The sequence below is a fragment of the Rhinoraja longicauda genome, chromosome 3 (genome assembly GCF_053455715.1).
Source record: "Rhinoraja longicauda isolate Sanriku21f chromosome 3, sRhiLon1.1, whole genome shotgun sequence".
Lineage (NCBI taxonomy): Eukaryota > Metazoa > Chordata > Chondrichthyes > Rajiformes > Arhynchobatidae > Rhinoraja > Rhinoraja longicauda.
Genome location: NC_135955.1, coordinates 28914945 through 28932381, shown reverse-complemented (window position 1 = coordinate 28932381; position 17437 = coordinate 28914945). Strand labels below are relative to the sequence as shown.

Here is a 17437-nt window from a genome sequence, read left to right as displayed (position 1 = left end):
CTTCTGTTTAGATTTAATTTAAAATCACTTGCTTATTACATTGGAAGGCTGTGTTTTTTAAACCTATCAAATCAGACTCTTTAAATAAACTGTCACACACATGTTTATTTATGTTAGTAACTGTTAATTTATTACTGGGGCAATGTTCGGAACTTATAGGGAATAGTTCTGCAAGAAATTGTGGCACTTTTGCCCAGAAAGATGCTTTTCAAATGCTCCATGTGAAGGAATTGCTCAAAAACTTCTCACGATAAATCCTTTCATGAATATTTACCATTGTAAGAGCCATTGCTTCTGGCTTAACAATCCACCTTGTAAACAGCTGGTCACCAGTGAAAACTCAGTGAACACAACAACCTTTCCTTATTTACCTTCAGAAAACCTATACTGGGTTCAGAATGCCTATTTTATTTTAGGCAAATTTAGGAGAAACGTTTTCACTCAGGGCGTAATATGGTCTGGAAATTGTCTGAAAAGATGATGGAGGCAGAAGCCCTCAGGCATTTTGAATTGCCTGCTCAGTATCCTGAAGTGTTGTACCTACAGGAGGTGGGTACAAAAGCCCAGTTCCTTCAAGATGTAGATACAAGGAGCTGCAGATGCTGGTTTACAGTAAAATGCACAAAGTGCTGGTGTAACTCTGCAGATCAGGCAGCATTTCTGGAGAGCATTTGGGTCGGGGACTACTTCAGACGAAGGGTCTAGCCCCAAAATGTCATCTATCATATTCTCCAGAGATGCTGTCTGACCCGCTGAGTTCCTCCAGCACTTTGTGCTTTCCCAGTTCCTTTCATTTCCCCTTGCCCTTTAAGCCTGATATCATCCTTTCTGAATCTTTTTTCTGCTCTTGCAAGTCAAGTTTATTGTCATATGCACAGGAACAGTGAGGTACAGGTGCATTGAAAATCTTGCCCGCAAGAGCACCACAGGCACTCAGACAAGCACACAAAACATAAATTATAAATAAAATGCACACAAAAATTCTGCAGGGTAGTAAAAAGAAAAAAAGACCGCAAAGAAGCAAGATATTAGTGCAAAACACAATTAGAAAAGCAAAAAACAAGTACGAAGCAAGGTATCCTGACATTCTTTCTAAAATAAATCGGAATTAGATGCAATTGTATTTGTGAAAATTGGCACAGAGTTGGTTGGTGATGACACAGCCGAGCTTGAAATGAAAGGAAAGTTTGAGATTCGGTATTTGTTACAGAACTGGATAATTATAATACTGCAGCCAGCCAAAGGACAGATGGAAGTGTTATATCCCTGTCAATGGAGTTTGGTTTCTGCAATATTATAAGTGACTGAGATTGATTTTATGTACGTAATTAAATCAAACTGTAAAACTGTTCCTGAAACAATTCCTACTAACTGCAGCGTTCTGCATCTCACATTTCCAATATTGTTTTCTTTCATCTATATTTTCACTCATCTCCCTCCATTTATATCTCCTCCAGGATGATCAATGATGATTAAGAAACCTTCACCAAACCCTCACTCAGACACATTCTATGTCATTCAATCTCTCCTGGTCTCACTCTATCACAGGCACTCCCTCTCTACCCCTCCACCTTCCCTGCAACTTAAAACATTTTTTTGTTTCGAATTTCTGGTTCTGGTGAGAGGGCATTGTCCTGCACTGTTAACTCTATTTCTGTCTGTCCACTGATCTGCTCAGAATTTCCAGCATTTTCTCGTTTCTATCCAAAGCTCTTGCCATAGTTTAGGCCCTGGTTCCGTGGGCTGCAATGTTGGTGCCGAGCCAAGAGATCGATGGATCCAGTCTCAGCCAAGACAGTCAGATACAAGACGTTTGGCTGATGGTCACAATCCAGTGCAGAGGCAGCACAGTCAGACAGATATTAAACTAAGGCACCATCTGCCCTCCCATGGGAGTCCACATGATCCCAAGACACAATCAAAAAAATGAATGGGAGTTTTCCTTGGAATCCTGGCCAATGCTTATTCCTCGATAAGGATCTTATTAAAAAAAAACATATAAAATTCCTAAGGGATTGGACAGGCGAGATGTAGGAAAAATGTTCCCCATGTTGGGGGAAGTCCAGAACCAGGGGTCACAGTTTAAGAATAAGGGGTAGGCCATTTCGGACTGAGATGAGGAAATGGGGTCACAGCTTAAGGATAAGGGGGAAGTCTTTTAGGACCGAGATGAGAAAACATTTCTTCACGCAGAGAGTGGTGAGTCTGTGGAATTCTCTGCCACAGAAGGTAGTTGAGGCCAGTTCATTGGCTATCTTTAAGAGGGAGTTAGATGTGGCCCTTTTTGCTAAAGAGATCAGGGGGTATGGAGAGAAGGCAGGTACAGGCTACTGAGCTGAATGATCAGCCATGATCATATTGAATGGCGGTGCAGGCTCGAAGGGCCGAATGGCCTACTCCTGCACCTATTTTCTATGTTTCTATGTTTCTATGTTTCTAAAAACATTTTCACCCAGAGAGTTGTGAATCTGTGGAATTCTCTGCCTCAGAAGGCAGTTGAGGCCAATTCACTGGATGTTTTCAAGAGAGAGTTAGATATAGCTCTTTGGGCAAACAGAATCAAGGTATAAGGGGGGATACTGATTTTGGATGATCAGCCATGATCATATTGAATCGAATCTGGCTCGAAGGCCGAATGGCCTACTGCACCTATTTTTTCTATGTTTCTATTCTCACGATTGTTGACTCTGCTTCTCTCTGCACAGATACTGCTTACCCTGCTATGTATTTCTAGTATTCTCGGTTTATATTAATGATTTTTAGTTTCCCTCAATGATTGCGATGTTTTGGAGAAGTTGGGAGAGAAATTCCTGTAGTTGTTTCCTCTAAATTTTAAATAGTCTTCCATTGGATTCTTTACTAATTAATGTTGTTTCCTGTACAATAGGCTTGAGTACCATGTGCAAACCCTGCTGCCTAATTCATCAGCATACGTATTGTCAGCAATAAACACGCTTGGACCAATTGATCCCTGACCCCTGCTCTTTCCCCGTAACCCTGTACTTGCCTGTTCAATATCAAAGTAGATAATAGGGAACAATTAGATAGGGTTTATTTGAATTTACTTGACTAGGTACTGCTTAAATGTTTTTGCACAAGGTTAGGACCCATGGAAATGGTAGTGATAGGACTGCATGCATTAACACTGGGTTAATGATGAAAAACAGTAGGAAGAGATGGTTTGTTTGCAGTATTACAGGCTGTTGGAGTGTTTCACGGATCACTGCTTGGCATTTAGCTGTTTACAATCCTTATCACTAATTTGGAAGAAGGATGACATGGAATATATCTGAACTGTGGGAACTAGATCTGTAAGGAGTACACAATGAAGTCACTCATGAATTAGACAGGCTAACAGATGAGACAGGAGTGTGGCATGGGTAGAACTATGACATTGTCTTCTTTGGTATGAAGAATGGAATCTCAGTAGAAGGTAAAGCATTAGTAAATATCATTAACCAGATATTGCTGTTGGGGATCGTGGCAAATCACAGAAACGTTATCATGCTGGTGCAGATAGTAAATCAAATGGCACATGGTGTGCTGAGAGGATTGGCCTTTAAAGCTACAGATGTCTTGCAGAATTTAATAGAATTTTAGAAAACACGTTCCAAATGTAAAGGATTGCAGCAAATGGAAGAATAGTGTAGGTTGAGCAGACTGATTCTCGGGATGAAGGAATAACTTTAAAAAAGTTATATTCAGCAATAAGAACCCTTTAGCTTCTGAAGCCAAGAAATGTGAAGTGATCTCATTGATGTGTATAAATGTTCTTGGCAGGCAGTTGTAAGAGACAGTTTGCCTTGGCTGGGACATCTAGAACTATCTAGGACCTAGGACCAGTCGGTGATGAGATGGGGAGGTTTATTTTGCAAATCTTTGCAATTTCCTCCTCCAGAAGGCCGAGCATGCTCATGTATTATATTAAAAGGTGAGACCAACAGATTAATAAGGAAGATATTTATTCACAAAATGCTGGAATAACTCAGCAGGTCAGGCAGCATCTCGGGAGAGAAGGAATGAGTGACGTTTCGGGTCGAGACCCTTCTTCAGTCTGAAGAAGGGTCTCGACCCGAAACGTCACCCATTCCTTCTCTCCCGAGATGCTGCCTGACCTGCTGAGTTACTCCAGCATTTTGTGAATAAATATCTTCGATTTGTACCAGCATCTGCAGTTATTTTCTTATATATTAATAAGGAAATCAAGGGATCAATGGTTTGAATGGGAAAACGGAGACACGAGAGATTGCTGTAAAATGGAGTAAAATCAAACTGCAGGACGAACTTGGCAGCTTAGGCAACATCTGGGGAGGCAGAAGGTTGGTTGACATTTTGGGTCAAGACCCCACATCAACATTGATGTGTAAAATTGGCCATAATTACATTGAATGGCAGAGTAGGTTGACGGGCAAAATGGCCTGTCTCTACTCCTGTTGCAGGCTAAGTAATAGTATGTTGTTTGCTTTTTAGCTGGTGTTTGAAGTCGCCTTCAGCAGCATGATTGAAGGCTATGTTGCTCTGGATGATATTTCTTTCTCTCCACAGTTCTGCAACAATGAAACAGGTAAGAGATCCCTTCCGTCTTCTGCTGGGTAGCTTGCAAATTAAAGTTTTTCCCACTTCCAACAAACACGTTTTTCATTGCTGTCTATATTTAACAATGGAAGGTGGAACAATGGAAAGCACTGCACCATCAGTGTAATGATCAGCAAGCAGTCAGCACTGCACCATCAGCAGTCAGGTTTACATAACTCATGCAGAGGAAAACCTCATGAGACGGCACAGAGACTCTGTATTATACCCAGTGGATGGTCGTGCAACCCTGTTTCAGAGAGTCCCTTTCCTTCGTTAATAAATTATTTTCTTGCAATATAGTCCAGAGACACAAAGAATTCTAAAAATTCCAGAAATTGATGCCCAGTCACTGAATTGGATGATTGTAGTCTGTGGAGGAGTTCAATGTTGAGTGCGGAGGCAGTGAAAAGCAGCCTGGTTCACATGCAATTCAATGACTGCACCCAGTCACACTACTGATGTCGAAGACTGGACTAATGATCTGAAGATAAAGCCAAAAATATTCTGCAAGTACTTAATAGCTCAGGCAGAGTTAATGGTAAAGAGTGAGGGGGGGGGTCACATAAAAAATAGAAGCAACAGAAGGCCACTCAGCCCCTTGCGATGATCCTACCATTCAATAATACGATGGCTGAATTTTAATCTCAACACAATGTTCCTTTCCTGAAGAAAACCCATTTCCAAAAATCTGTTAATCGATAAAATGGTCAAAGACTAAAATTCCAAAGATTTAACTCCCTCTGAGTGAAGAAATTTCGTCTCATCTTTGTCCTAAAAAGACCCATCCCCTTATGTTGAGAATGGCATGACATCCTTATCATAGGATATATATCAGAGCAAGAGAGGAAATGTTACAAAGGTTCACCCAAATGATTCCTGGGACACAATGTTTATCATATGAGGAGAAATTAAGCAAACTAGTACTGTTTGCAATTTAGAATGAAAGATGATTGCATTTACACACAGGTTTGTAGTGGACCTGACAGGATAGATGCCGGGATGATGTTTCCTTGGCTGGGTGTCTAGAATGCCGGTGGCGCAGCGGTAGAGTTGCTGCCTTACAGAGCCAGAGACCCGGGTTCGATCTAGACTACCGGTGCCGTCTGAACGGAGTTTGTACGTTCTCCCCGTGACTACATGGGTTTTCCCCAGGGGGTCTGGTTTCCTCCCACACTCCAAAGACGTACAGGTTTGTAAGTTAATTAGTTTCGGTAAAGATTGTAAATTGTTCCTAGTGTGTAGGGTAGTGCTAGTATACGGTGGGCCGAAGGGCCAGTTTCCACACAGTATCTCTAAATGAAACGCCTCTTGCATATATACAACATTTACCTTCTTTTATTGTTAGGTCTATTCACATCTGTCTCGGTCTCAACTTTTTAGAATCTATTTCTCTAAACAAGTTTTTCAGCCCAATCTAAATATTTCCTTCTTTGGATCAATGCAAGTCTCTCATTTGACGATGGAACAGATACAGATGAATTTATGTCAATTTGTGCTTTTTTTCCCAAAAGATACCTCACTGGGAATGGGGTTATTAGGCCCAGAAGTACATGACGTTCTTGCACTTTTTATTGGTATTGTTTTCTGTGCAATAAATTAAACCAAAGTGATGACCTTTGCCAAACTTAAAATCCAATTTAATGACAATGGCAAAGATATGCCCACTCATCCCAGATGTGCTCGACAACTTGACGACAAATATATTTATTTGTTATTTTATCCGACGTGGGTGGCATTTATCCATCCAATCTTTTCTAATTGATTTACTAATCATGGTCTTGCCATCAAACTGAACCCTTTTGTTCTCAGACTGCACAAAGCACATGTGTGAGCAGTCTCTCTCCAGTTGTGAGTCCACAACACCATATCCTCCAGTTCATCAGTTCATGACCTGAGTGTTTCCAGATTGCAATAGGCTCGTAAATCCCAACTGATTCTGCAATTGCGGGAGAATGTTTTCCAGAAGGATTGCAGATGCTCAAGAAGGTAACTCGCCATCATCTTCTCAGGTAATAAAGAATGTACAAGGCCAGCATTTATTGCTTGGGTGATAGCGAGCGACCTTCTGGAACATCTGCCATCCTCCCGGTAAACCTTCTCATGTAGTGCTGCTCCATCAGGAGTTCCAGGATCCAGATCCAGTGACAAGAATATTTCTGAGGCAGGCTGACGTGTGACTTGGAGGGGATCTTGACTGAGCAGCAGTCCAAAGCACCTGATGTCTTTGTTCAAACATGTAGATGTGGATTCCTATTTTAACCCTCACCTGAGAAAGGTTTGTAGGTTAATTGACTTGGTAAACGTAAAAATTGGATCGCTGGTCGGCGCGGATCCGGTGGGCTGAAGGGCCTGTTTCCACGCTGTATCTCTAAACTAAACTAAAGTAGGTCGTTAAAACTCCTTCAAACCCTGGGCAGTTTGATAAACTACTATGATGCTCACCAAAATATTAGTGAGTTCAGATTTTATTTCCAGATGTACAGGTGTCAGAGGTTATGGGGAGAAGGCAGGAGAATGGGGTTAGGAGGGAGAGATAGATCAGCCATGATTGAATGGCGGAGTAGACTTGATAGGCCAAATGGCCTAATTCTGCTCCTAACTCTTATTATCTTATGATTATTTCTGCTTCTTGGACATTAATAAATGTGGTGACAGTCAATTTGGACAGGGATGTTGGTGCGTGAATAATATTGAGATGGTGCATGTTTAAATCATGTGATTTGGAATTATTCTCTGATATGGACGTGGTGGGCCGAATGGCCTGTTTCCTCGGTGTATGACTCTATAAATGTATGCTTTCTGAGAGATGCTGATTGGTATTTTCTGTTTCTGTTGAATCAAGCTCTGTTCTTTGATCCTTCTGTGGCAAATTGTAACTTTGACCAAGGTCTTTGCAATTATACCCAAAACCACATTGATGATACAAAATGGACGAGACTGATTCGGAAACCAAATCCGTTCCGATTTGGAGATCATACAAGTGGAAAGGGTAAGATATAAGTTACATTTGTATGATGCATGTTACAATGAACACCTTGCTGCACATGGCAGGGATTTTATTATTCCGCATGATCAGCAGATTGAAATCTTTATGGGGATGCTGGCTTTACTTTGAGAGAACATCCATTGTGATAAGGTGGGCATGGATGAATTAGACCAAAGGGCTTGTTTCCATGCTGTACGACTCTCTGACTGTGAGAATGCTGAAAATAGTCTGAAGGCAGGGCAGTATTTGTAGAACGAGGAAAACAGGTAATATTTCAAGTTAATTACTTGTTATCAGAATTAGACAGTTCTCCTGGAAACAGGAAATGAAGGTTATCTGTAGCAGTGGAGCCGGAGGCAGTTTTATGCTTAATCAGAAGATGAAGTGCAGCTCTTGAACCATACATTATCTTCATTAGAGCAGTGTAAAATACCAAAGACAGATAAATCAGAAGGAGAGTGAAATAGAGAATTAAAGTGGCAACGAACTGGAAACTCAAACTCGCCCCTGCAGATTGAAAGAACTGTTTTGCAGAGTGGTCTGTCAATCTGCTTTTATCGAGTCATACAGTCATATAGTGATACAGTGTGGAAACAGACCCTTCAGCCCGTCTTGCCCACTCCGGCCAACATGTCCCACCTGCCTGCGTTTGGTCCACATCTTTCGAAGCCTGTCCTATCCATGTACATGTCTAATTGCTTCCTAAACATTCCAAGCACCCACCACCCTTTGTGTGAAAAAGTTACCCCTCAGATTCCATTCAAATCCTTTGCCCTTCATTTTAAACCTATGTCCTCTGGGCCTCGATTCCTTGACTCTGGGCAAGAGACTGTGCGTCTACCCGATCTATCCTCGTGATTTTATACACCTCTGTAAGATTTAGTTTCTCTAATTTAGAGGAGACCATATTATGAGCAGTGAATTAAATTACATTGAAAGTGGAAATATAGTCCAAGGTAGAGCACTGCATTTGTTGCTTACAATTTTGTCTTCCCTACATTGGAGGCACTAATGGCAAATAGAGTGAGAACTTTGCACAGGGATGACCTTGAGATTCTAGATGCCTGCCACTTTAATTCTCCTTTCCACTCCCACTTTGGCCTCACAGGGAAATCTGAAATGGCTCAGGGACAATTTCTTCCCAGTTGTTATCAAGCAACTGAACCATCCTCTCAGCAACTTGAGAGCGGTCCTGACCTCTCATGTACCCCATTGGATACCTTCGAACCTATCTTTAATTGGACTTTACTGGTCTTTACCTTGCACTAAACGTCATACCCCTTATCCTGTATCTGTGAACTGTGAACAGCTTGATTGTAATCATGTATAGTCCTTATGCTGACTGGATAGCAGATAACAAAAAAGCTTTTCACTGTACCTTGGTACCTTGGTACACATGACAATAATAAACTAAACTAAATTATAAATGTTTCGCATTTGTAAATTCCATTGAGAGTCACCGACGTATTCTGTTGTAAAAAAGCAGAAAATGTAACATGTTGTTACGTGAAGTCTAAATGAAATGCAGTGGTAAAATAAGCATAATTGCTGATGATGGCCAAAAAGAAATATTACATTTATGGATTGTAGTTCCCCGAAATAAGTATCTTAAAATTAGTTGGGTGGATCATATTCGATCGGCCCAACACCTTTACTTGTACTTGCGCTAATTCCACTTGCCTGCTGCTGCAGTCACAGGGCCCATTTTATTATTGGCCATTGGTTCCCCTGCGAGGCAGAATAGTGACAAGGCCACGTATGGTGGAGCCTGTTGACCAGCCTTTTGTCCCGCCCTGGTGGCCTTTGATGTCAAAGACATTTTCACATTTTTAACCGTGTTACTTTCAGAGCCCTTGGAAGACGTTAAATAACAAACATTAAAACCATTCAAAATAACAAAAAAATGATGAATTTAGCCCAAATGCTTTGAACTACTGTCATTACAAGCATGAACTTGAGAAAAATAAATACACATTACTTGAACTTGACCTTTTCATGAAAGTTAGCACCTCTCAGTCAAGTTAATGAGGCCAGTGACTGTACATCAGACAGAGATCACGTCTGAACTCAGTTGCAGTGTGTAAACACAGGAGTTGTAGACACAGTGAACATTGGGTGGATAGGTTTTTAGTTTCCTAAAGAATTACTTGATTCAATCTGCTGACATTTTAAAGTAACACAAAATCACTTTTTTCTTTAATTTTTGAGACTTCAAATTTTTTTGAGATTCCTGATATTTCAGATACCAATTTAAACTGATGTGTACGCTTCAATCTTTATTTCAAGTTCTGAAACACATTCCCAGTGTTGGCTAAAAGTTGTGCCTTTTAACTTCATGGCTGGCTGTTCTCAATCAGACATTTTGATGGCATCCCAATTGGTGGATGTCAAAACCCTTGGAACTGATGCCAGCAAAGGGATCCATTTCGCAGCCATCAAAAATGAGAACTAAATACCACTGGAATTGGTGGAAAAAAAATCTTCATTTTTATTCAATATAAATGACATAAAACATTAACATAAAATCATCAACATAAAATCTGGAAATAGTTGTGAGCTATTATATTATGTGGTAGCATAACGTTAATGTCTACAACAGCTGTGTTCTTCGACTACCCTGGCTTGGTTTGAACAGCTGGTTAGAATCCAAACTAAGAACCATAAATATTAACAAATCCTACAGGAGATTCAAAAACCTCTACACAGAAATTATGGAAAAACATGGCACTCTCTCCACTGCAGAGTGAAGAGGCAAATAGCAGAGATGCGTTTAAGATGATGGGTTTCAAATGTCTCAAGCTAAGCTCCTTCCTTTAGAGTTTAACTTTTGTCTGTGCATCTCCTTCCACAAATAGACATGTGCAAAGGCAAGCATGACCTTACTCATGTATGTAACCGTGAATATTATATGACTTTAAATTACCTGCAATGCAGGTTCCCGACACATGTATACTGATAACCTCATGTGAAAAACTGTCCATTTCGTTGCAAATGGTCTGACAATTTATGATGAGATTTTTGAAATCTGCACTGAGGTTGTCCTTCATGTCCATTCATCCAGAAAGGGTGGAAGGTGGGTAGAAACCAGAGGGAAGGCCTGAGCTTTAGGGTCACAATGTCTGAAGATATGGCCATCATTGGTGGAAGGTAGAAATTGTACATGGTGGGGACGGGGGATCTTCAAGGATTATAGGACTGAACGAGGCTACAGTGTTAAAGAAGGGTGTAGGATTTAGAAAATCTCATTGAGGATTTAAAGTTTAAGTCTGCAGTTGTGTGCGGTTCCAGTCGCCCCATTACAGGAAAGGTGTGGAGGCTTTAAAGAGGGCGCAGAAGAGATTTACCAGCATGCTGCGTGGATGAGAGAGTATTCACCATAAGGAGGGAATGAACAAACATGTTTTATTTGGAGTTTCAGAAGCTGACGGGAAGTCTAACAGAAGTATATAAACAGGGTAAACAGGCATAACAGAGGCGTAAACAGTGAGACCATTTTTCCCAGGATGGAATATCAAAGACAAGGGGGCTTAGCTTTAAGGTGAAAAGAGGAAAGTTTAAAGGAGGTGGTGGAGCATTTTTTCATAGGGAGAGTGGTGGGTACAGGAGTGCTCTGCCAGTGGGTTGGTGGAAGCAGATAATGATGGCGACATTTAAGAATCTCTCAGATAGGCTCATGAAAAGGCAGGCAATGGAGAGATATGCATCATGTGCAGGCAGAAGGGATTAGTTTAATTTGGCATCATGTTCAGCACAGATGTTATGGGTCAAAGGGCCTGTTCCTATGCTGTCCTGTTCTATGCTCTTTGTTCTATATGCTGAGGGACCTGGAGTCAGTGAGGAAGATGAGGCTTCCAGGAGAAGATGTGGGTGAAAAGGATCTGGTGTGAGCTAGGAATCGGGTGAACTCATGCTTGTTTCCAATCTGGTGAAGTCAATGAAGAGGCAGAGTGCTGCCTGCTGGACATGTTGGGATTCTCATGAATTTATGGAAGAAAGTGACTGAAAGATGTAGGAGAACAATTCCGAGTTTAGCTGAGGAAAAATAAGTTTGAGGCAGCATTTGATGGGAGTAGATTTTCTGCAATTTTCAGCAATTCATGATTGATGAATTTTCCGTCAGCCTCCCGGGTGTCTCTAAGGATTGCGTTTCTTTGGATTTATTGTGCAATTTCAGCAGCAGATACTCTCTGATTTTTCACAGGTGGCTTTCTTCTTTCGCATGCAAAGTTTGGATATCACCAGGAGTACGTGGCACATCTAATAGGCCCGCTTTTACTAGCCAACTTCCAATACTGCTTGCAATTTTTCTATGCACTGAATCATTTTATATCAGAAGATGCCCTTGCTGTTTATATCTATGATGAAATGGACCAGGTCCTGGAAAAGATTTTGACAATTCCTAAATCACCAACTGGAATGTGGATTCAAGCAGAGGTTAATTTCCAAAGATTGGAGCCCACCAAGGTAAACAACTTTTGGGGCTGTGGTAATATAATGGTCAAGTTATTGGACTGGCAGTTGGTTAATTGATGCAGAGATATGAGTTCAAGTCCCATTGGAGCAACTAGAAAATTAAATAAATCAGAATTTTAAAAAAATAGGGCGTTACAGTGGCGCAACGGTAGAGTTACCAGAGACCTGGGTTCGATCCTTACCTCGGGTGCTGTCTGTACGGAGTTTGTACGTTCTCCCTGTGACCGGGTGGGTTTTCTCCGGGTCCTCTGGTTTCTTCCTTCACTCCAAAGACCTACAGGTTTGTAGGTTAAGTGGCTTTGGTAAAATTGTAAATTGTCCCTGGTGTGTAGGGCAGTGCTATTGAATGCTGGTCGGCACAGACTCAGTGGACTGAAGGGCCTATTTTTGTGCTGTATCTCTAAAGTCTAAACTGTTCTCCATGACCACCAAGTCCCATCTACTCATCTCCCTTGAGCTCGCTGGACGACATTGATTCCTGATTAGGCAACATATTGATTTAAAAATTCTCATCCTTAACTCTCCTTTGTGTTGCCTCTGTCCAGCTGTGGAACCTCATTTCCTCCAACACAGCACAACAAGATCTCCGTGCTCCTCCAGTACCAGCCTTTTGAATATCCGTGTATTTGATGAATCCACCATTAGCAGTTCTGTCATCGGCTGCAACGGCTCTGAGATGTGGAATTTCCTCCTCATATTTCTCCGTCCTTCCATCTCTACTACTATTTTAGGGCAAAGACACAGCTTTTGAAGAGCATCTATAAAATCCAAGTATTAAAGCAGCGCTTTTGCAATATGAAAGCAAGTGGCAAGAATTCTTCTTGTGGTACTTTGTGATGATCCATACAACAATGAAATAACATTAGATCAGTTATGTTTGAGCTAATCATCATTTAAAAACACTCACTTTTTATCCCAAATATCTATGTCAAAATATTTTTTATTGAAGATTTTTTCAACACTATTTGTGTTTCTAATTTGTTAATGTTATCAAATTTTCTCCCATTTAGACTTGTTATAATTACTTCCAGCAACCAGCAGCCAATGAAAATAATTCAATTTAAACCTGGTCATTGAAGCATTTGGCAAGATTTCACGCATACTATGTAGTTCATAGAATAAATATGTTGAACAATTGACAATTGTAAAAGGCAAATTACACTTTTATATTAATTCAAGTTTTTCCTGGACTCAAACATATACATTACCTCTTGTGTACCAATTGCAAACATATACATTCGCAATGTTAACCCCACTCAGAGTCTGAAGAACAGCATAATTTCATCAGCTTTAACGTTTTTCTTCTCTGTTTTTATTGAAATTTGAAAATTATTTTGCATAATCAATGAGGATCAATGATGTGGTCAGGCAAGTAACATAGTGTTTATGTAGCCTTTAATTTTTTATGGGTTCATGATACTGCTGCCAAGTCTGGCGACTGCACTGATGCTGAGCTGCACCAGGCCACTGCTGTCCATGTGTTCAAGGTCCACAGGTAAAAGGTAAATTCCCACAATGCTGTAATGTAGGGGGTTTCAGAATTTAGATCTAGCGATGATGAATGAGCAGCAGCTTATTTCCAAGTCAAGGCAGCATGTGTTTGAAGGTAATCTGAAGGAGCTATGTTCTCAAGCACCTACCACACACATTCCTATGGCTGGTGGTGGACATAGGTTTGGGAGGTACTGTGAAAGCAGTTTAAATTGTTTAGTGGTGCAGTGGTAGATTTTTTTGGGTTGGTGCAGTGGTAGAGTTACTGCCTTACAGCACAACGAGATCTCCATGCTCCTCCTGAGTTCAATCCTGACTGTGGGTGCTGTCTGTACAGTCTATACATTCTCCCTGTGACTGCGTGGATTTTTTCCGGGTTCTCTGGTTTCTGCCCACAAAAACGTACAGGTTTGTAGGTTAATTGGCTTCGGTAAGTTGCAAAATTATCCCTAGTGTGTACGATATTGTTAGTGTAAGGGGTGATTGCTGGTCAGCGTGGACTCAGTGGTCTGAAGGGCCTGTTTCTGTGCTGCATTTCTAAAGTCTACAAGTCTAAAGTTTTCAAGTGAAATATTATATTTACGTATTGTCCAACCACATGGCTGAATGTTACATATGTTATCAGATGACTTAAGTACACTGAGGGGGGTTTCTCCTGGTGTCCTAGCCAATATTTATTCTTCATTCTTCAACTAACCTCACTGAAAACAGACTATATGGTCACATTGTGGGAGGTCGTGCTGTGTGTAAACAGGATAATTTCTTTCTCGCAATACAATATCGTTGGCTGCAAATATTATGAGGTGATAATAGGCACTAAATAAATGCATGATGTTACTTTAACTCCGGATGTATACAAGATTAAAGGTTAATCTGATTGTAATTTTTAAGATGATTAAAGGTCAGAAAGGAAGAAGCTATTTCAATCGAGGTGAGGAGTGTAGAACAAGAGGGCAAAATCTTAGAGTACAGTGGGAAGGTCACTATGAACCTTTTCACACAAGAAGGAAGTGGCATTCTCTGCTCCAAAAAGCTGTGTAGACTGGGTAGACTATGTAGAATCGAGTATCTAAAGACTGAGAATGCTAGATTTTTGTTCAAGAAAGAATACTAAAGGTTTACAAATGCAAAGAATGCAAGATGGAATTAAGCTACAAATCGCCCATCATGTCACTGATCACCGGCTCAATGACCTCCTCCTGTCCCTTTGTAGCTATTTAAAATATGGTCCTACCTAAATTGTGATAACGATTAAATGAAAACTGTTTATGTCTGTCCGGCCATAGCAACGGCTAAAACATGCTATTTTCCATTTATTAACCTGAATTCCAATTGTTTTTTTAACTTTGTGTAGTGTGAATGGTGAATGAAAGAAGAATTCTGTCACATAACAAAAAAACTTGTGGCAGATGCTGAAATTGACTTAGGTAATGACTGTTCTTTCTTTCTTTTCCAGATAGTTTTTGTCAGTGTTTGCAAGAGTTTCTGGAACTGTGGCAAGGTCGCACTAGATGATATCGTTGTCAGCCAAGGGGATTGTCAGATTCCTGGAGGTACTGAGTGCGGCAAAATATTAATTACTTGCTGAAACTGTTCATCCATCCTGATTTTACAGTGGCGTAGACCTCAGGATAATTGGCCACCAGTGGAGTAGAGATTTGATTAATACTTAGAATAATCACTTCGGACAGTGTGCTGGGATCAGAAAATTAATGGCAATTTTAAGATATATTTGCACCTCTAAGGTGTGGTTTGAGTCTAGTTGAAGAATCTTGAACAGAGGTCATCAGTCCTTTCAGGAGTGGTTAGGACACAGGCAGAAGTTTGGAACTCTTCCTCTGTAAATAGTAATTGATGATGATTCAGTTGCTAATTTAAAATGACTTCTGGATTTATAGAGATGGGTAGTAGATCACCCACAATCTCACTGAATGGTGGGGTTGGCCAAGGGGACGGGGCGACCTTCACCAGTTCCAACGGTTCTCTATTCCCAAGTGCCGATAGATCCATATTTTTCTTCCTTCCCTGAATGGTGCAGCAAACAACGGTGACCACAAACAACATTTGTGCTTGTGTGTCCTAATGTGCGAGCACCACTGGAATTGCTCTCATTTGTCGCCCTTGTGGAGGTGATGTGGAACTCCCAATCCTTCTCCACAAGTCCATGCTTACTGCAGCAGTTCTACTTTCAGTGCAAGTTGTAGTATGGAACAAACTTCCAGGTTGTTACACCTTTGGGATCTTTGATTACACCTGTCAAGTAGCAGGTCAGGAAATCTAATATCTCCTGGGTCCCGATCTGACCTTGAAACTGGACCTGAAAAGTCGAATCACTAACTTGGGCAGAGAGCTTGACTCTGACCCCTCCCGTGCACTGCCATCCCTCCAAAAACCGCAAGAATTTAATGAGAGGCCGTCCTCTGTTCATTAAGGAAGGTATTTGGGAGTTAGGTTGCCATCACATTGAATGGAAAAGTAGTCTCAAAGGGTTGAATGGCCTGCTGCTCTATCAGACGCCTTTGTTCTTGGACTCCTATATTAAGAAGTATTTATTGACTGCAACGTTTTAAAAAAATTGGACACATTTTTGCAGCTTGAGGGGAACTTCTTTTCCCTACAGGTTCCTGGCTGGTTGCTCCAGGGAAGTGCAATTTTGACGTGGATAATTGTGGATTTATTCAGGACCACAACGACAGAAGCAACTGGCACCGAAGAACAGGCAGCACGCCAACATCCTTCACAGGTCCCAAAGGGGATCACACCACAGGGGTAGGTAAGTTGTAAGTCAATGATCATTTTCAAACTATTGTAGCACAAGTTGTTGCTGTTCCTTGTGCTGTGCTGACCATACCGGGAAAAGGTAAGCATCCCTCCAAAACTAAAATTCTGCAGATGCTGAAAGTCTGAAATAAAAACTCAAAAATGCTCAAAACAATCAGCGGGCAGCATCTATGGAGAGAGAAACGGCCATTATATTGGATTAATGGCCATTCCTCAGCTTCCTTTCTTGCTTAATTGGCCAAATTCTGGTGACCAATTAACTGGGATTAGTTTAACTTGGCATCATGTTCGGCACATACATAGAGTCATAAAGTGATACAGGCCCTTTGGCCCAACTTGCCCACACCACCCAACATGTCCCAACTACACTAGTCCCACCTGCCCACGTACATAGAGTCATAAAGTGATACAGGCCCTTTGGCCCAACTTGCCCACACCACCCAACATGTCCCAACTACACTAGTCCCACCTGCCCACATACATAGAGTCATAAAGTGATACAGGCCCTTTGGCCCAACTTGCCCACACCACCCAACATGTCCCAACTACACTAGTCCCACCTGCCCACATACATAGAGTCATAAAGTGATACAGGCCCTTTGGCCCAACTTGCCCACACCACCCAACATGTCCCAACTACACTAGTCCCACCTGCCCACATACATAGAGTCATAAAGTGATACAGGCCCTTTGGCCCAACTTGCCCACACCACCCAACATGTCCCAACTACACTAGTCCCACCTGCCCACATACATAGAGTCATAAAGTGATACAGGCCCTTTGGCCCAACTTGCCCACACCACCCAACATGTCCCAACTACACTAGTCCCACCTGCCCACGTACATAGAGTCATAAAGTGATACAGGCCCTTTGGCCCAACTTGCCCACACCACCCAACATGTCCCAACTACACTAGTCCCACCTGCCCACATACATAGAGTCATAAAATGATACAGGCCCTTTGGCCCAACTTGCCCACACCACCCAACATGTCCCAACTACACTAGTCCCACCTGCCCACGTACATAGAGTCATAAAGTGATACAGGCCCTTTGGCCCAACTTGCCCACACCACCCAACATGTCCCAACTACACTAGTCCCACCTGCCCACATACATAGAGTCATAAA

At 41.5% G+C, this 17437-nt stretch overlaps 1 protein-coding gene across 2 annotated transcripts in view; it reads left to right on the top strand.

The window, feature by feature from the left end:
• Positions 1 to 17437, top strand: part of LOC144591081 (MAM domain-containing protein 2-like) — a 77146-nt gene that overhangs the window by 44400 nt on the left and 15309 nt on the right. For both annotated transcript variants that reach the window (XM_078395405.1, XM_078395413.1), the window contains 5 exons: positions 4471 to 4564; positions 7418 to 7564; positions 11763 to 12025; positions 14982 to 15078; positions 16146 to 16298. In XM_078395405.1, coding sequence (XP_078251531.1) covers positions 4471 to 4564; positions 7418 to 7564; positions 11763 to 12025; positions 14982 to 15078; positions 16146 to 16298 — 754 coding nt within the window. The remainder of the gene's footprint in view (positions 1 to 4470; positions 4565 to 7417; positions 7565 to 11762; positions 12026 to 14981; positions 15079 to 16145; positions 16299 to 17437) is intronic.